We start from the raw sequence: 21,295 nt of genomic DNA, 5'->3' as shown, positions 1-21,295 counted from the left end.
CACATTTGCGGTTTGCAGAAATACTTCCATGTCAACAAAAGCAACATGTAATTTCTGTATTTTACAAAACATTTGAACTTGCGCTCACAATCTCAGTAGACGCACCCCTCCGAGGTTTGCACTGGGGAACTATACGGTATCTACTGTGACTGCGGTGCACATGCACAGTGGTATTTCAGAAAAGTTGTTCTTTTCTCTATTTACTTTTCAAAAAGTTACCCCTTGGGAATCATTTTCAAAAAGTTGCATTTCCAGTGGCACCGAGCACCGTTGATGTACAAACAGACACCCAAAACACAACCAAAGTTTAGCATTTTCACTTGAATACATTATCATGTAAACGGAGCCTTAAGATATAAAGATACCTGCAGAAAGGATGAGGCAGACAGAGGACAGACAGAGCATGTTTCTAGACAAAACTAACACATAGATTGGCATCATAAAACCATAAAATATGATGATTTTAACATAAAACATAAAAAAACATAAAAAAGGCAATAATCCTGGTGAAACTTTCTCCCCAACAAATAAAAAAAACAAAAATCATGCATCATAAATCTTGCCGATGTGATGACCAGTTGAACACCTCGGTACAGCCACCCTCATCAGCCGTTCATAACTGCTCCATCTGACTGCCATCAGGCTTTTGCTCTGGCCCACCGCTGACCTGAGAGCACGTTTACAAAATGAGTCTTCCACCATTACCACCTGGACCAGCTATACCCTTGAAACCTGTTGCCTTCTCCTGTGATGTGTTTTCATGCAGCCCATGTCAATCTTAGCGTACATAATAAAATCTCAGCAATCTATATATACCTCTCATCCATCCATCCATCAAGAAATAGGAATCTGAAAGACATTCGAGTTAGTTAAAAAAACGTACTTTATTGCAGTATTGTGTAATTTATACTGTACTGAAACAGTTATTTCTTTAAAGCAATAAATACTTATTCTGTTCTCGTATATATATTTTCTTAATGTGTATTTTTTTGTTCATCTTATAGCATGCTCTGATGATTGTAACTGTGCTACCAGTCAATCTTTAGCAAACCCATTTACCTTCTATGCATTTTACATATACTCCGTTGTTCTGGACTCGCTGAAGGTTTAGAAGGCAGCTCACATCCCAATGTCTGCTCTGCAGCTTTGGACTGTGTGAAGCTTTGTCCTCCAGCAGCAGCAGATGATTGACGAGCGCCGTCTGACATTCTCACAAATGTTCATGCATCTTAGTTTTTACGTTGTCTCTCAACAATGACAGAAACTTGATTTGCAACACATGAGATAAAGCGATGGAAGCCAGACAATAGGCTGTTAGTCAGCACTACAGTTTCAGAGGTAAGAGTTTAATCATTTGCTGAAGTGAGTTGTGATTAAATAAACAGTCTTTCCTTATTATACAGTGACCTGGAGGGGAAAAGAAACCATGAGCAGGAGCGGGGGGATTGTTAAAAGGCTGTTAACAAAGTGTTTGCTGTGTTGATACGCGCACCGCAACAATACCCTGCAGCCCTCACAATACATTATATATTAGCTGATAACTTCAAAGTGAAAAGACTTGTTGTCACAACCAAGTTGCTGTATAAGATCAGCCAAAGAGAACGGTACAGAGTTAACACTGCCCATCCTTTATAGGCAGGACAACACGCAACGAGTGATGGTGTTTCATGTCAAAGACAAAAATGTCTGATTGGATTCTCAGAAATAGTAAAAGTCCCCCTACAAAAACATAGGAAAATAAAATTTGAAAAGCTCACAAGACATAAAGATTCAGGACAAATCAAAGAGCAAGGGACCCTGGGCTGTTCACTTGGGAAGAAGTTAATTTTTTCACATTGAAAAGTTTCTCAAGCGGATGAAAACATTTTCCCCGCACAGTGAATATCTCCTGCTCCAGAGGGTCAAGGAGAGACAGTGATAGATGCAGCTAAAATAAGCATCAAAGAAGAGTTGAGAGTCTTTGAATTATATCCAGCAGACTTCCAAAACATTAAGTTACAGCTTCAGTGATGTGCTGCTGTTTTGTGTGGTGGAAGCTATTTAGGAACTGACAGTTACATTTTTTAAAAGAAGGTAGAGGCTTGTGGTGGCAGATGAAAATAGCTCATTAAAAACTTTCACTTCATCATCGGAGAATATCGGCAGCAGGATACTTTTAAGAAAATATCTGCACTGAGGTTAAGTGTGGTTTTATCTCCATACAATAAATACAAAGGACTGAGGAAACAGAGATGTTGTTGGCTTAATACCAAAAGATAATGAGCAGGGCGGAAAGGACAAAGTGGAATGTTGGCCTGAGCCCTGCTGCCAAACAACAATATGAAAGCACTTGTGTGTGAGAGATCAGGTTGTGAGAGAACGATGAGGGGCACGTCGGGGTCAGATAGAAAGAAATCCTCTGTGATCTCCCACATCTTTCATGAGGACTGTCTGTCGTTACAAGAGGCACCGAGGGGAGACAGAAGGCACAGAGGGAGGGAGGAGAAAGACCCAAACAGAGAAGACAAAAGCATTGGAAGTAGAAACAAGACATGGATGGATGGTGAGACAATCCAACACCTGGTACAGACATTTAGAAACTCGAAGCCCACTTTTGTGAAAGAAAGGACTGAAATACAACAGATAAATACACAAGCATTACGTTTGTTTTTCTGTCTTTTTGCATGTTTTGGAACTGGTTAGCACAAATTCCACGTTTTCAGTGACGTCGGGACCTTTATGAATGGAGTTTGCAGGTTCTCCCCATGTGTGCATGACTTTTCTCCATGTACTCCATTTTCTCCGGTCCAGCGCTTAATGACTGTATTTCTTTCTGTGTTTGAAGGAATGACAACATCAGGCCCCATTTACACGACAACGTTATCAAGAGAAAAGGCTCCGACTTCGTCTCCACATAAACAGGAAAACCTTTTTTGAAACGCTGCTACTGCACACAATATTCTCTGGGGACTTGGTGTAGATTTATAATTGAGAGTCACCCATACTACCAATCCATCTTGGTCATCTGTCCATGCAAATGTCCAGGCAAAACAAACAACAGCATCAATACCTGGCATGCTAACGGCATTGTTTTAAAGATCTCCCGTTATCTAGCTTTTCAACAATTTCACATGGATCTTGTTGGTCCACAAATGTTGTACTCAGAGTTTATCAAAATCCAGCTCCTCCTTGATTTTCCCCCATTAGAATATTGGATCATAGGAGCTGCATTCAGAATCTGCTGTGTCTGTGTGAGCTGGACTGGCTCCGCCCACACATGCCCATTTATGGTAAGAGGAGGAAGTACTTCAGTTCGTGGTGCCATGTGCCAGAGCAGAGCTGCCTGATTGTGGGAGGAGTCAAAGGGGAGGAGCCTACCTTGATTGTGATTGGCTCATTGGAGCAACACACTTTAAACTCTTTTCATTTTCCTGTGGACAAAATGCCAATAAAAGTTGGTCTCTCTCTCTCACACACACACACACACACACACACACACACACACACACACACACACACACACACACACACACACACACACACACACACACACACACACACACACACACACACAAAACCTACTCAATGGCCCTTTGGGCCTATCCTCAGTAGACCCATTCACTATCTTTCCAAGGAATAACCGAGTCTCTCCAGACATCTGGAAGATGCTAGTTGACCTCTGGAGCTTCTGTGCTGCATGGGCAGCTGAACACATCAAATCCCACTGCTGAGGCAATTGAGAGCCAAGCTGAAGGCAGTGAAGGGGTGAGGCGTGGAGGCTGCATAGTTTAGGTGAGGACTGAGACTTTCTCACATTTATCATGGTCATCTGTAACAGTGAGAGAACGTACGCTGTGGCTCCTTCCTGCTCTTTAGCGCCTCTTAAAGATGATGGAACACCAGAAACCACCAAAGATTTGTATTTTTTATTTGTTTGGGACAGCAACGATATGGATTACCAGAGAAACTGCACATGAGCATTTCATATTCTCACACCAATGCATAAAGGGTCATTTCTCCAAAGAAAAAAAGAAAAAAAAAGACAGCGCAAGATCAACAAAACCTTATGAAAGTGTCACGGCTGAGTATTTAAATATCTTTAAGCTTCGGTTTCTCTGTGTGTCTCCTGTGCTATGGATCAATAACTCTTTTATACTGTCTATAATTGAAATGCTGGGAGCCTGAGGTGATTTAGTCGGCTGTAATTTCCTTGTTCGTCATGAATACTAATATAAACCCAAGGGCATTGCTGTTCCATTTATTCATCCATAAAGAAATACAAACATATATACTTGCACAAATTAAACTAATTGAACTGCACTTATGTATATAATTGAAAATGTTGACAACACTGAGAGGAAAAACGCATTTTTAATTATATATATTTTTGATTGGCGGGCTTATTTTCTGAAACTATATCAATGTTTTGAAAGCTGTAACCTAAAGAAATACAATTGAGAGTGTATATACTTGTCACAGTTTGTTTTTTTTGAAAGACTAATAAATGTCCTCAAGGTATTTCCAGGCTCACGTCAGAAGTAATTATTTTACAGGCTGTTGTACTAAATAATACATACCCAAGACAACTTCCACTATTTACAAAGTAATTTATTTTAGAATCAATGCTCAGAGGCATCATTCCCTCCCACCTCAAACATGAGTAGACTTACTGCTCTGAAGGTACTTTTAGTGCGAGAGAGGAGGAGCCATTCAGTCTCAGCCAGTAGATTTTAAGTAGAAGTTACACAGCTCATTAGGCTGGAGTATTAAGGAGAACACTCTTTTCATCCCAGTTCATGATGTGCAGAGGAAAGGTGCAGTGAGCCGACTGTGGGAGAGAGTGGTCCAGGGTGATTTAATTTGTCTTGTTAATGTTTTGTTTTTTTGTGATTGAGAGTACACAGTTTGTCAGACTGGTGCATGTTGTTGAACTGGAATGATGAGCATCACTTTTAAGCAAGAAGTCACTGTGCTGCTGAAAGTTAACAGAGGGATACAGGAGTGTGTTCTACCCTATGGTGATATTTTTTAGTGTGCTAAATGCGACTTCACCATTAAAATCTCAGAAAATATAGGTGTGTTTTGAAGTCTGGGTAATGTAGGGTTGTGATAACACTCACAAGACAGCTCAGCTCTGCTGATACACCAACAAGATGATGGTTAATGACAAGAATATGTATGTCTGGAGCTTCTTTAACATGTAAAAAATTGTCCATCCATCCATCCATTGGCTACCGCTTTATCCGGGGCCGGGTCGCGGAGGCAGCAGTCTGAGCAGAGTTGCCCAGACTTCCCTCGCCCCAGACACTTCCTCCAGCTCCTCCAGTGGCACCCCAAGGCGTTCCCAGGCCAGCCGAGAGACATAGTCCCTCCAGCGTGTCCTGGGTCTGCCCCGAGGCCTCCTACCGGAGGGACATGCCCGAAACACCTCCCTCGGGAGGCGTCCGGGGGGCATCCGAAATAGATGCCCGAGCCACCTCAGCTGGCTCCTCTCGATGTGGAGGAGCAGCGGCTCTACTCCGAGCTCCTCCCTGGTGGCTGAGCTCCTCACCCTATCTCTAAGGGTGACTGAGCTCCTCACCCTATCTCTAAGGGTGACTGAGCTCCTCACCCTATCTCTAAGGGTGACTGAGCTCCTCACCCTATCTCTAAGGGTGACTGAGCTCCTCACCCTATCTCTAAGGGTGACTGAGCTCCTCACCCTATCTCTAAGGGTACGCCCAGCCACCCTACGGAGGAAGCTCATTTCAGCCGCTTGTATCCGAGATCTCGTTCTTTCGGTCATGACCCATAGTTCATGACCATAGGTGAGGGTAGGAACGAAGATCGACCGGTAAATCGAGAGCTTCGCTTTTTGGCTCAGCTCCTTCTTCACCACGACGGACCGATACAACGTCCGCATGACTGCAGACGCTGCACCGATCCGCCTGTCGATCTCACGCTCCATCTTTCCCCCACTCGTGAACAAGACCCCAAGATACTTGAACTCCTCCACCTGGGACAAGGGCACTCCACCGACCTGGAGGGGGCAAGCCACCTTTTTCCGGTCGAGAACCATGGCCTCGGATTTAGAGGTGCTGATCCTCATCCCAGCTGCTTCACACTCGGCTGCGAACCGTGTCAGTGCACGCTGGAGATCCAGGCTTGATGGGGCCAACAGAACCACATCATCCGCAAATAGCAGAGATGAGATTCTGTGGTCCCCAAACCGGACCCCCTCTGGCCCCCGGCTGTGCCTAGAAATTCTGTCCATATATATGATGAACAGAACCGGTGACAAAGGACACCCCTGCCGGAGGCCAACGTGCACAGGAAACAGGTCCGACTTACTGCCGGCAATGCGAACCAGACTCCTGCTCCGGGAATACAAGGACCGAACAGCCCTCAACAAGGGACCCCGGACTCCGTACTCCCGGAGCACCCCCCACAGGACATCTCGGGGGACGCGGTCGAACGCCTTCTCCAGATCCACAAAACACATGTGGACTGGTTGGGCGAACTCCCACGAACCCTCAAGCACCTGGTGGAGGGTATAGAGCTGGTCCAGTGTTCCACGACCAGGACGAAAACCGCATTGTTCCTCTTGGATCCGAGGTTCGACTAACGGCCGGACCCTCCTCTCCAGTACCCTGGAATAGACTTTCCCGGGGAGGCTGAGGAGTGTGATCCCTCTGTAGTTGGAACACACCCTCCGATCCCCCTTCTTAAAGAGAGGGACCACCACCCCGGTCTGCCAGTCCAGAGGTACTGTCCCCGCCCGCCACGCGATGTTGCAGAGACGAGTCAACCACGACAGTCCCTGCACATCCAGAGACTTAAGGAACTCTGGGCGAATCTCATCCACTCCCGGTGCCTTGCCACCGAGGAGCTTCACAACAACCTCGGTGACTTCAGCTTGGGAAATGGACGAGTCCACCTCTGAGAACCCAGTCTCTGCTTCCTCAATGGAAGACGTGGTGGTGGGATTGAGGAGGTCCTCGAAGTATTCCTTCCACCGCCCGACAATGTCCCCAGTTGAGGTCAACAGCTCCCCACTTCCACTGTAAACAGTGTTGGTGGAGAACTGCTTCCCCCGCCTGAGGCGCCGGACGGTTTGCCAGAATTTCCTCGAGGCCGACCGAAAGTCCTCCTCCATGGCCTCTCCGAACTCCTCCCAGACCCGAGTTTTTGCCTCCACCACAGCCCGGGCTGCGGCTCGCTTGGCCTGCCGGTACCTGTCGATTGCCTCGGGAGTCCTATGAGCTAACAGTGCCCGGTAGGACTCCTTCTTCAGCTTGACGGCATCCCTTACTTCCGGTGTCCACCACCGGGTTCGGGGATTGCCGCCACGACAGGCGCCAGAGACCCTGCGGCCACAGCTCCGAGCAGCAGCTTCGACAATGGAAGTTGAGAACATGGTCCACTCGGACTCAATGTCTCCAACCTCCCTCGGGATCTGTGAGAAGCTCTCCCGGAGGTGGGAGTTGAAGGCTGCGCGGACGGAAGGCTCGGCCAGATGTTCCCAGCAGACCCTCACAACACGTTTGGGCCTGCCGAGTCTATCCGGCCTCCTCCCAGTCCAGCGCATCCAACTCACCACCAGGTGGTGATCAGTTGACAGCTCTGCCCCTCTCTTTACCCGAGTGTCCAAGACACGCGGCCAGAGATCAGATGACACGACCACAAAGTCTATCATTGACCTCCGGCCTAGGGTGTCCTGGTGCCATGTGCACTTATGGACACCCCTGTGCTCGAACATGGTGTTCGTTATGGACAAGCTGTGACTGGCACAGAAGTCCAATAACAGAACACCACTCGGGTTCAGATCGGGGAGGCCGTTCCTCCCAATCACCCCCTTCCAAGTCTCGCTGTCATTGCCCACGTGGGCGTTGAAGTCCCCCAGGAGAACAATGGAGTCCCCAGTTGGGGCACTATCCAGCACCCCTCCCAGGGACTCCAAGAAGGTTGGGTACTCTGAACTGCTGTTCGGTGCATAGGCCGAAACAACAGTCAGAGACCTGTCCCCTACTTGTAGGCGTAGGGACGCAACCCTCTCGTTCACCGGGGTGAACTCCAACACATGGCGGCTGAGCTGTGGGGCAATAAGCAAGCCCACTCCAGCCCGTCGCCTTACACCGCGGGCAACTCCAGAGAACTGGAGTATCCAGCCCCTGTCGAGGAGCTGGGTTCCAGAGTCCAAGCTGTGAGTGGAGGTGAGCCCGACTATATCTAGCCGGTATCTCTCAACCTCCCTCACAAGCTCGGGCTCCTTCCCCCCCAGCGAGGTCACATTCCATGTCCCAAAAGCCAGAGTCCGTGTCCGGGGATCGGGTCGTCGAGGCCCCTGCCGTCGACTGCCACCCAATCCACATTGCACCCGACCCCTACGGCAGCCTCTGTGGGTGGTGGGTCCACAGGAGGATGAGGAAGAGGGGCCCGCGTCGTCCCTTCGGGCTGAGCCCGGCCGAGTCCCGCGGGTAAGAACGCGGCCACCAGGCGCTCGCGTGCGAGCCTCCACCCCGGGCCTGGCTCCAGGGTGTGGCCCCGGCTGCGCCAAACCGGGCGACGTCACCTTTTTCCTCGTGAGTGTGTCCATGGGGTCTTGTAAAAAATTGTCATTTATATTTTTCTTTATTGCATCTATGGTATTGATTTTTTTTATTGGTTTCACTGAAAATGTTGAGTAGGTAATTTGGACCATCAAATCAAAGCAGTGTGAAATGCAGTTTACTGCATATTTACTCGTATAGAAAGCACACCCACATAACATCAGCTGTCATGTTTTTAGAAAGACATATTTTTTCATTAATGAAGTGATATTTGGTTTAGGTTTTGGTTGAAAGGGTTGAAAGTAGTTGGAGTTGAGGTCAGAGTTTGTTTCATGAAGTCATATATAGAGAAAATAAGATGCAACAGAGGACCAATCACAACTGTGCTTCACATCTGTGTTTGTTGCTCTCCAGTCTTTAAGGCCACATTTACATGTCCTCCGGTTTTTAAAAAAACTGATATTTCCCCTCTACGTTTACAAAAAAATCTCCATTTACATGGACCCGCATATCCACCTGGTCCAGAGCTGCTATGAGCTGCCAAACCTGTAGGGGGCAGTGTATCGAGAAGCATGAAGCCATTCTTTCACATATTAATACCAAACACATATCAGAATGTTCACATATCATGTCAAAGTCTATATCATGCCTCTATTAAATACATCAAATAATGTAGCATACTAAATTACACTTCTTAATCACAATGTTATGTACATCATACGTATGTTGTAGCTAGCAGTTAGCTCGCTCAGCTACATGTTTTCTTACCTTGATAGCGATGGATATATTCTTCATGGAAGAACTTATACCCCTTTTCAAGTTTATTTGTTTGTTTGAGCTGCAATCGGCGAATGAAAAAGCTGGCAAGTCAAGGAGCATTGATGAAAAAATACGGTCCATTTTCAATGAGAGTGGCACAAACAGGAAGTGCCTTTTCCCCACGAGGCGCTATTTCTGGTTGTTGTGAAATAGGTCCATGGCCTATCAGATTCCTAGAAAAAAACACTGCCACTGCTAGTTTTGATGTAAATATCCACCAACCCCACTTTAGATGGAACTGGACACAGTTTAACCAGATATCCACTGTGGCTGGAGTTTTAAAGAGTTTTAAATCATCGTTTATGGTAAGTCATATCTCCATTTATGTGTAAATGCAAGGCCAGATGCATAGAAATATTACTTGTTTTTTTTAAAATACCCAACTATGTGTAAACATGGACTAACACCATCAGAAAGGAAATAATTTTCACACCAAAAAACCTGAAATGTAATTTGAATGATATTTATAATGAATAATCAATCTCATATGTCCAAAGGATCTCATCTGGGTGAGATATCTACAGGATCTGTCTAATAAAAGTCAAAAAGGTTCCACCCACCTCCCAGCTGTCTTCTGCTTTATCCAGACACCTGTACAATTTACCCTGCGAGAAAGGCAGAATTACAGGCGGAAAGAGGGGAAAGTGGTGGCAGCCTGGTGAAATGAGGAGGAAAGAGCCAAAGCAGCGAAGGACCTTGTTAAAAGCCCCTCTGTGACAGTCAAGAAAAGGCTCCAGCTTTGAGTCATTAAACGTGGCTGAAGCGGTGCGAAGTGACTGGAAAAAGGAGACATGCATGGACAGAAGAACTTCACAAGCTGTACAATGAGAAGGAGAGAACAGGCTGGTGAAGGTAAGAGCAAATAGTATCTCACAAATAAAATGTATGTCGTTGAACTGAGTGAATCAAATGACCTGCATATCATCGATATTGGCAAATGTGAATGCTTGCTATCTGAGCTTTTCTGCCTATGCAGATCAAAAAGAAGGGGTTTAGAATTGGCCATATGTGCTATTTGTTTATAAAAAAAGAAGATGAAACATTTTCTGTCTGCGTCACACAGCGGGCCATTAAGATAAGAGTCCACATAATAGTCTGGCAATTTCACCAGAGGGGAGACTTGATTTTCTATCAACTTGTAAAAGAAAAAAGTTCTACCTCAAGCATTAGAGGACATCAGTAGAGAGTCGTCCTTTGGATCTATTTGATCTATTTTAGCATCACAGGGGACTGGAGCAACTCCCAGCTAAGACCGGACAAAGCATGGATACACCTGGATAAGTTGTGCTTACACACACACACGCACACACGCACACACACACACACACACACACACACACACACACACACACACACACACACACACACACACACACACACACACACATGCACACAACCTCCTCAATGGCCCTTTGTGCCCTTGGGCCTATCCTCATTAATTGTTTTTTTAAACAACATGAAAAAATGTTGTAACAATTCGGCCCCATTCACACAACAACATTTCAAGTGACAACACCTTGTCTGTTAAAGAAAAATGATACCTTCACACTGCTGCAGCAGACACACTGACAACCATGTAGTTAGTTTGCCAAAGGTCACAGTTCGGGTGGATCTTTGCACAGTTGTCGCGTAAACTGACCCCCCAAAAAAGAGTAGAAGGTTTGTGGTTACAATAGTTTCCGTTGCCGTGTAAAGAGCACCATAAATCAAGAGGCTATAACCAGGGGCATTTCTCGCCCCCCTGGGGGCCCAAGGCAAGAAGGACAATGGGTTCTGTTCCCGGAATAATGATGATTGAAGTCCAGGACGACAGACCAGTAAAGAAATACTTTGTTAAATAATAATTAAAAAAAAGATCAATATTGCAAACGCAATATCTAAATGCCAGAAAAAGAAACAACTGAAATGTGCAAAATTTTAAGTATGATAAAAATGCAACCAAGCAAAAAAAAAAGGAATTGAAGTGGAAAGTATGAACTGTGACACCTTGGTCTTATATCTATAGTCCACTTGTAATGCAAGGTTTTTTTTCTCAAAACTGCTCCTTGTGGGCCTTGGCTTCTGCCAATGCAGCCACAATATCTTCCTTATCGAAGGACCTCTGAACATTTCTTTATGGAGACCAGTGCTGGTCCTGTGAGCCTCTCCTGGAACAACAAGACTTATGACATACTGTGCAAGCAAAGCTGGACTACTTCTTAAAATAAAGCTGTTAAAGGTGTGTTGTTACTGTCGAATTTGAATGATTAATATATACAAATATAGACACTTAATGGATGTGTTTAGAAATAAATGGCTGAAATCACTTTACACAGACTTAAATGTGCAGTGAACTTTGTGTGCTGGTGTTTGGTGGATGACTGGGAGTTTGGGACAAAGTGTCTGGGACTAACTGGGACTAACCTTTTTATAATGTAACACACACAGCATACACACTCTCACTTACCACTATCATGTTTTTTTTCATTTTTCATTTCATCCTCTCCTTATTTTTCTTTTCTTTTCGTTTCCTGTGCCCTGAGGGGTTTGTCCACTTCATATTTTCAGTGGGTTTGACAAGGACTGCATGTTGATGCAGGGTAGTAGTGGGGCCCCATTAGGGAGGTTTCTGATGTGTCATTGACATGTGTCCAGGGGTTTCAAGTTGTGTTGCTGATATCTGCCGTCTGTCGGGGGCCTCCTGCTGGAAACGAGCCAGTGACTACTCGGAAAGGGCCCTGTACAAGGGATTTTCGATCTTGCAGCGTCTAGTGCGATAGTTACGTTATTTTGTCATTGAAATTGGTGAACGTCAGCCATACCTCGGGACCCCCTTTAGCTCAGGGCCCTCGGGAATCTTACCTACACCGTTGCGGCGCCTCTGCCTATAACACTGCTATAGACCACAAATTAGAGGGTGTGGGCTTTGGTATGTTGTCATTGTACTTAAGTATAGTAAATGCTTTGGGAAACAAAAAAGTCTGCCGGTATATATTCTGTATAGGATTTCTGGGGTTGTGGTTTACAGCCGTGTAGAGCTGTAATGCATCACATTGAATGATGTGTTTATTATTCATGCCTTTGGTGTGAGAGAGTGCTGCTTGTACAACTCCTAACACAACTCACAAAATGTTGCTATATTAACATACGGACAATCAGACCAAATATTTTGTTTATTTTCAAGAAAAAAAAGTAATTGATAATAACTTACATGTGATTCTTCTGTCTGAATAAATCCATCTGTTCATCCATCTTCTTTCCTGCATGGTATCCATGGGGTCGCGATGGCAACATACCCAGCAAGAGAGCCCCGGATAAATGTAAAAGATGCTTCAATCAACATTAGTATATTGTACTTGTATGACCTCCAGCTCTGAGTTTAACGAGGGAAGAAAGCGCATGACAAAAAAAATCAAAATTTTTAGTGATTGTGTGACTTAAATTAAAATCCCGATGCTCTTGGTAGAGAAAGGAATACATCTGTTTACAGGCTTCAGCTGCAAGGTCATCTGTAATTTGAACCCCTGTAACATCGGGAATATTACATCTTCAATCATTCACCCCATGACAAATTTTTGGACACCGATCCCTGTAAATGGCACAAATGAATAATTTAACAGGACACGCAGCCGATCAGAGGAAGCAACTCCTCTGGTGTTTGCAGGCTATCTCCGACAGTGGTGCAAATCCCTATAGTAGGCACATAGTTAATGAATGGGAACATAGATAAAATTCCTTTACAGCTTCTACATTTTCAAACGCTGATCTTGTAAATCTCCGGGCACCGCTCGGTTCAGGAAAAACATCCATTCTGATTACACTGCAGGAGAGCCCCGATATGATTCACAGAACGTTCAGGCCTTAAAGAGGTTTCTGACACTGACGTACTCAAAAAGACAAGCTCCCCTGACAATATAATCCAGCAGGCTTCTCCTCTGGTGTCAGTCAGATGGGATTTCAGTACTCATCTTCTGTTTTGGTTGTAATATAGTAATAAACTTCATAAAACTTCTCAATCTTCCACATCCTTTTAGGACTTTACACACCCTGAAATCTTCCACTGCACTGCCAAATGAGAAGAAAAGCAGACGGGAAATGTTCGGGGGCAAAAAAGATGTAATATTTCAGTCTGAGATTTTAATGGCTTGAACTTCCTCAAACAAGATGTACTTTGAGTGACTTGACTCGGATCTCAGGTTCAGTGTTTCTACTTCACCGGGAAAATTATGATTAAAATGTAAAGTAGGATCTCCTGTCTCGCTTCCTGAGACTAAAAGCAGTGCTTTTATGGAGAGGAGCAAGGGGGGAAAAGCCCCCCAAAATACTGCTTTTAATCTGGATGCATGTTGACAAAGATTGAGTTGCCTCACTGGCTTTTGAACTTTTCAAAGTTGTCCTATCAAGGAGGGAGATGTGAAGCAGGAGTGTCTGGGGAACAGTAACACTGGAGGGAGAGAACTCTCATTTGGCTTCGGCGTTTGTCCTGTGGCAGCCATGTTCCCCAGGCTGATGGATGAAGGAGAAACTCATCTTATGACTAATTATTTATCTTCCCTCCAGAAGCGTTGTGTCTGGGGGTTGGAAATAATACAAGCCTTTGCTCTGACCAAGCAGTAAACAAACTAGAGTGATGGAGGTAACTGTGTGTACGCCTCCTCCATTTCAACACTGTAAAGCAAGGCAGCCATACATGCAGCCCACAGACAGAATCTGGTCAATTTGATTAATCTCCCACCCATTCTGTCAGATTAAGAGCATTAACACATACTCGTGGAGAGGATCTGTGGCATTATTTAGACATGAGAGTGTCTCCACAGAGATCTTAATGAAACTATAGTTTTTTTTTACTTGATCATAAAATCAAGTAAAAAATAAATAAATGGAGCTAAATGCAAAAGCCATTAATACACTTAATAATGCTTGACTGGTGTTGTCTTTCCCCTTTTATGAGCCCGGATTTTTTTTACACTGGTTGATGTTTTATTGATGTTTTATTTATTTATTCATTTATATTGTGCATTTTGTCTTTATTGAGCACGCTCGTTTACACTTATTTTTTTGTAATGGAACTTGATTAGTACTGCATCTTACAATTTCATTGTACCTGTTACGATGACAATAGACATTCTATTCTATTCTATTCTAAATGAATAGTTTTATTTATTTAGACTAGATTTATTTAACATTTCTCTTGTGTGTCACCGCACTTCCTCTTTTAACACCTCTGCGGCACCGACACCCCCCCACACGTCACCAACACCCCCCACACGTCACCGACACCCCCCACACGTCACCAACACCCCCCACACGTCACCAACACCCCCCCACACGTCACCAACACCCCCCCACACGTCACCAACACCCCCCACACGTCACCAACACCCCCCACACGTCACCAACACCCCCCCACACATCACCGACACCCCCCCACACGTCACCAACACCCCCCAAACGTCACCAACATCCCCCCACACGTCACCAACACCCCGCACACGTCACCGACACCCCCCACACGTCACCAACACCCCCCACACGTCACCAACACCCCCCACACGTCACCAACACACCCCACACGTCACCAACACACCCCCCACACGTCACCAACACCCCCCACACGTCACCAACACCCCCCCACACGTCACCAACACCCCTCACACGTCACCAACACCCCTCACACGTCACCAACACCCCCCACACGTCACCAACACCCCCCACACGTCACCAACACCCCCCCACACGTCACCAACACCCCTCACACGTCACCAACACACCCCCCACACGTCACCAACACCCCCCACACGTCACCAACATCCCCCCACACGTCACCAACACCCCCCCACACGTCACCAACACCCCCCACACGTCACCAACACCCCCCACACGTCACCAACACCCCCCCACACATCACCGACACCCCCCCACACGTCACCAACACCCCCCAAACGTCACCAACATCCCCCCACACGTCACCAACACCCCGCACACGTCACCGACACCCCCCACACGTCACCAACACCCCCCACACGTCACCAACACCCCCCACACGTCACCAACACACCCCACACGTCACCAACACACCCCCCACACGTCACCAACACCCCCCACACGTCACCAACACCCCCCCACACGTCACCAACACCCCTCACACGTCACCAACACCCCTCACACGTCACCAACACCCCCCACACGTCACCAACACCCCCCACACGTCACCAACACCCCCCCACACGTCACCAACACCCCTCACACGTCACCAACACACCCCCCACACGTCACCAACACCCCCCACACGTCACCAACATCCCCCCACACGTCACCAACACCCCGCACACGTCACCGACACCCCCCACACGTCACCGACACCCCCCACACGTCACCAACACCCCCCCACACGTCACCAACACCCCTCACACGTCACCAACACACCCCCCACACGTCACCAACATACCCCCACACGTCACCAACACCCCCCACACGTCACCAACACACCCCACACGTCACCAACACCCCCCACATGTCACCGACACATCCCCACACGTCACCAACACCCCCCACACGTCACCAACACCCCCCACACGTGAAATCCATGCATGAGATGGCCCCACTGCACTGGGGGATTTTATGGAAAAAAAAGAAATAGTGTTTTACTACAGTAATACCAGGTCAACCACCAGGGGTGATTGTGAAATTACATTTAGCAAGTCCTCCTTCACCCCGAATGGCTTATCTGTTAAAGGTTGCAGAAACTGGAATACTACATCTACAGTTATCCGAGAAAGCTCCACCATTGTTGGTTTAAAAAAAAAAAAAGTACAATATATGACTGATCAACGACCAAACTTGTGATCATGAGGACAATCATGCACTTTAAAATATATATAGCACTTTACCTTTGTCATACTACTGAGTAAGTACTTCAATAGTTGCACTTTATGGTAGGATTTTAAGAAGATATTTTTTTATCATCTTTGTCTTTGCTTCACTATATTGTTTTTCGTATGTTTTTATATGTTTGTAACCTTATATGGTTTTATGTGGGACAACGGATGGAAATGACCCTTGTGCTAAATTCGTCATATTCACAGTAACCTGGTGAACAGATGGCTTGTTAAGTAATATGTACTGTCCCGTCCAAATAAACAAATAAATGAAATGAATGATGATTCTGCATTTTGGTGTTAGTTCTCTGATGGACTGGTGAGACGATATACCCTGCCCTCACTCCTAATGTCAACAGTGCTCTAGGGCCTGTTTACACAACGTTTCCAGGTGAAAACAGAAAACTATCGGGTGCCAAATAGCACATCAGCAGTGTTCAGAGCCACTGAAACTGCAACATTTCTAAAACGCTTTAGTTTTATAGTTGATATTCACCAGAATAACAATCCAACTTGGTCGTCTGTGGATATGAACGTCCGTCTACTGGGTGTGTGTGTGTGTGTGTGTGTGTGTGTGTGTGTGTGTGTGTGTATGTGTGTGTGTGTGTGTGTGTGTGTGTGTGTGTGTGTGTGTGTGTGTGTGTGTATGTGTGTGTGTGTGAGTGTGAGTGGTTTCATCACAATAACAACTAAGAGCGCCAACTCATGGCGTGGCATGTTAACTCCATTGTTTTCATTGGATCTGCCGTTGCAGTGTGTAAATGCAAGACTTTTCTGAAATGAAAATGCATAAACGATGCATTGTCACTCAACATGTGTCAGGGCCCGGCCTGAAAAGTTGCACCTCAGCAGCACTTAAAACCTTCAGTGTATGACGTCGTATTGAAGGACCTTTCTCGTGTACTCTTAAAGAAACTCCATCAATCTCTGTTGCTACAACTACTTCAGTTTCTTCTACAACTACATTTTAGCACATTTGGGAACAAACTTGAGTTGTGCTTGACAAAACTAAGACTTTATTTTTAAGCTGATGTCAGATGGTAGATTTCAGATCCATTGTTTTTTGGGGGGATATGTGGTGTTATTTCCCTGCAAGATTGTTGCCAGAACTGTCACCTCCAGTACTACATCTACACCGCCATGAGACCACAGATACAATCTTAGTTTAATTATTCCATGTAATGCAGTTTTGTTGATTGTGAAACACAGTGTACTCACACCAGTTAGCCACCAGCTCACGTTACCCTCCTCTGTGAGGTGCAAGTCTGGCAGTGGAGACCAGGCTTTCTTCTGGATTTACACAAAGTCTAAAAGTGAGCAGACACCTAAGAGGAGGCATTCAATTCTAATAGAGGGAGGTCAGTGTCCTCTACCTCTTTGAGCTCCTCTAATCTCTTATTCATGTATTCAAGGTTTGAGGCTGATGTGTTGGAGAAGTGGGATGAAAGGGGGGAAAGAAAGCGCCGCTGAATAAGAGAGGGAAGGACCCACAAGAAGAAAGAAAGACGGGTGAGGAATGACCGACTGCCTCTCATCCTTCGATGAACTTATCGTTGGATCTCACAGAAGAGAAGAAAGGCTCGTTTTCTGGAACTTCGCACAGGATCAAAGGGACTCCCCATCTGATCCAAATGTCGTTTGAATGTTTTATAGTTGCCAGGCCATGAAGGTGAGCTTTAAGTTCGAGTTGAGTTTTAAGAAAATTAGCTCTGATCAGTTTCTCCAACCACATAAACTGTATGTGTTTATTTCACATGTTTGGGCAAGAATATATTCATCTTGAATAAATGTATATTTAGAATGTTGCTTCCTTTAGATTATGCTTCAGTATCTTCAGTCACTGAATTCATTAAAGCTTGCAGTTACTACTCATATTTCTACAGTAAACACCAAAGCACAACACAACTGTTGCGTAACAGAGTGCAGCGATAGTGAGAAATGACGCATACTGCAAACGCCTACATACACATAGTTAGCTGACATCTCTAACAGGAGGAACACGGGGAAAACTAATTCATTCATGTCACTGAAAGGTTAAGAACAATGTATCCATCACACTCTTATTCCTTTTTTTTTTTTTATTCACCATAATAACCTACATTCTTGTATGTCTATAGATAAACCATTCTATTACATTAAATCCAGACAGTTTTATCTAATGCGAATGCACACACTTGGATGTACACAAACTCATCTGAATCATGCTGTCTCAGATCATTCACGTGATTGGTGAATGACACGCAGCATAGAAAAGGGAGGACATAAATGTGGGAATACTGAGTGCAACAAGAATTACATGACTAATGTACACCTCAGAGAAACCCTGTGGAGACACGAAACACATTCATGCATCCGGCAGGGAAACTCCAAATGTTGGTTAACAGAGGCAGGAATGGGTTAACTGTCTCTAAATGAGGAAGTGGGAGGCGACTGTTAAACTGAAAGAGAAACTAAAAGAGTGAGACACATTTTCAACCATTCGTCAGACCTCCGACAGTTTTCTTCTCCTTCGAAAGGTAAAGGTGCAATATTTTTCTTCAAATAAGTCAAAACTGTGACAGAAATTAAACCCATATTGCCTGTGTGTTTTAAAAACTGTTCAAACTGAAACCTAAAACTGTTATATCTCTCTCCATATTCTAGACATGGCTTCTGCCACAAGTCTAATGGCTGAGGAGAATTTCCTTTGTTCCATCTGCCTGGCCGTGTTCACTCAGCCTGTAACAATTCCCTGTGGGCACAACTTCTGTCTCGAGTGTATCACAAACTACTGGGACACTCAAACTATGTTCAAGTGCCCACTGTGCACCCAGGACTTTTGTCCCAAACCAATGATGAGAGTTAATATTTTTATTGCTGAAATGGCAGCAAAATTTAAACAATCAGTTAAACAAAAATGTCTGTATACCCCCGAAGATTCAGGAAATGGAAATGTGCTGTGTGACCTTTGCATGGGCGCTAAAGTAACAGCCATAAAGTCCTGCCTGGTGTGTTTTATGTCCTACTGTGAAACTCACCTGGAGCCTCACCGGAGGATTTCCGCCTTGAAGAAACACAAGCTCATCCCTGCAGCCGAAAACCTGGAAGGCAGGATTTGCAAAAATCACGAGGAACCTCTGGCTCTTTTCTGCAGAGTGGATCAAATGCTCCTATGTGAGCGCTGTAAAGAAAGTGAGCATCAGACCCACAAAACAGTGACTCTTGAGGAGGAGGCTGAAATGAGGAAAACCCAGCTGGGATTAGAAAAAAAAGACGCAGATCAGATGATCCAGGCACGTCAGCAGAAAATACTTGAGATTCAAAACTCAGTGGGGGCGAGCAGGAATAATGCAGAGCAGGCACTGTCATGCAGCCAACATGCGATGGCTGCTATGGTGGACTACATTAGGAAAAGCCTCTTTGAGCTGACGGAGGTAATTGAAGTGAAGAAGAAAAAAAGTGAAACAGAGGCAGGAGTCGTCATTAATGAACTGGAGGGAGAAATTATGGTAATAAAGCAGAAAAAGATGCAGCTTATGGCAGTTTCGCTGAGTAATGATCCCTTCACGTTCCTGGAGAATTCCCTTTCTTTTGCCATCAATTCACCGGCGGAGAAGGATTGGTCTGATGTAGCGCTCAACACTGATCAATATACAATTCAGGGGGCCATGGAGAAGCTACAGACAACGATCAAGAGGGAAATAAGCATGCTGTGTGATCCCAGCTTCAAAGGAAAGCAGCGGCATGCCGTGGATGTGACGCTGGATGTGGACACAGCAAACCCCAGTCTCAACGTCTCTGAGGACGGGAAGCAAGTCGTACATGTGAACCGAAAGAAGTCTGCCCCGAACAAACCGGAGAGGTTTGACCTTGTCCTTAACGTCCTGGGAAAGGAAGGTTTCTCCTCTGGGAAATTCTACTTTGAAGTTCAGGTCAAAGACAAAACACAGTGGGACTTAGGGGTTGCAAATGAGTCCATCAACAGGAAAGGTGACATAAGACTGAGTCCGAGGAATGGCTACTGGACCATCTGGCTGAGAAAGGGAAGTGAGTTCACGGCCAATGCCGGCCCTGCTGTCAACCTCCACATAAGAGAGATACCTCAAAAGGTCGGGGTGTTTGTTGACTACGACGGTGGCCAAGTCTCCTTTTATGACGTGGATGCCAGGGCGCTCATCTTCTCCTTCACCGGATGCAACTTCACTGAGAAGCTCTTTCCGTTCTTCAGCCCCTGCGCTAATGACGGCGGCAAAAACTCAGCCCCGCTGATCATCACGCCAGTCAGACACAGCAGCTGAGTTTTCACAGGGGTTCCTGAAACACACGGGGGACTCAGACAGATCACAATGGTGGAACGCTGAAATGTTTTTATCAGTGAGATGGCAGTCCGTCATTCAGTGTCTCCCATCCGTCAGTGTCAGGGCTGCGTGTCACAATGTGTCGGCTGTCAGGCAGACGGCTGCAGATCTCCAGCACAGTCCCTACGCAGCCACTTGGACAGTCACCACACACACACACACACACACACACACACACACACACACACACACACACACACACACACACACACACACTTCTTCGTGACAGCGATGCATCACTTTGGTTTGAATGAAAATAGATCTATGAGAGGAGGACCTCTTTTATGGATTAAAAAAACAAACGTCTATATATCTTTGATCTCTTGTGTTTCTGAAAAGTGTCACATTTCTGTAAAACGTGGTGGATGGAGACAACTATCAGAGCAGGCTTAAACTGTTTTTTGAAAAGGACACCACATCCTAAAATGACCTCCATGATGCTGTAATGACCTGATGGCACAAGCAGGATGTATGAGAATTAATTGTATGACTCTAAATTTGAAGTAGTTATGATGTGAATTGAGATACTTCTTTGTTTGATCCATATTGATGTTGTTTCATTAAAATAAAAGGTATTTAGCAGACCTATGAAAATTTGGAGGTGGAAACGTAAACCTAACTTGAATATAATGCAAATTTCATTGACTAAAATTAGACAAAATCTAGTTACAAACAGACATGCAGCAAGATGTTCTGATTTATACTTACTACAACCATTAAAACGTCTGTTTAATTTCTTTTCTTTACAGTTGTTCACTTCGTTTTGGTTTTTCTT

The 21,295-nt window shown here is 45.3% G+C and overlaps 1 protein-coding gene across 1 annotated transcript; it reads left to right on the top strand.

The window, feature by feature from the left end:
* Positions 1 to 18,641: 18,641 nt before the first annotated feature.
* Positions 18,642 to 20,664, top strand: LOC308134917 (E3 ubiquitin-protein ligase TRIM21-like). Its single transcript, XM_080502765.1, has 2 exons — positions 18,642 to 18,699; positions 18,827 to 20,664. Exon 2 carries the CDS (start codon positions 18,829 to 18,831, stop codon positions 20,458 to 20,460), a length of 1,632 nt encoding a protein of 543 aa, XP_080358891.1. The 5' UTR covers positions 18,642 to 18,699; positions 18,827 to 18,828; the 3' UTR covers positions 20,461 to 20,664.
* The last annotated feature ends 631 nt before the right edge of the window (positions 20,665 to 21,295 follow it).

The sequence above is a fragment of the Blennius ocellaris genome (genome assembly GCF_963422515.1).
Source record: "Blennius ocellaris genome assembly, chromosome: 9".
NCBI classification, from domain to species: Eukaryota; Metazoa; Chordata; class Actinopteri; order Blenniiformes; family Blenniidae; genus Blennius; species Blennius ocellaris.
Note: the sequence above shows the minus strand (reverse complement) of the source record. Positions and strands in the feature narration are given on the sequence as shown.

What these genes read in the sequence shown, in the direction of transcription:
- LOC308134917 (XM_080502765.1), top strand. Translation starts at nt 18,829, where the DNA reads ATGGCTTCTGCCACAAGTCTAATGGCTGAGGAGAATTTCCTTTGTTCC.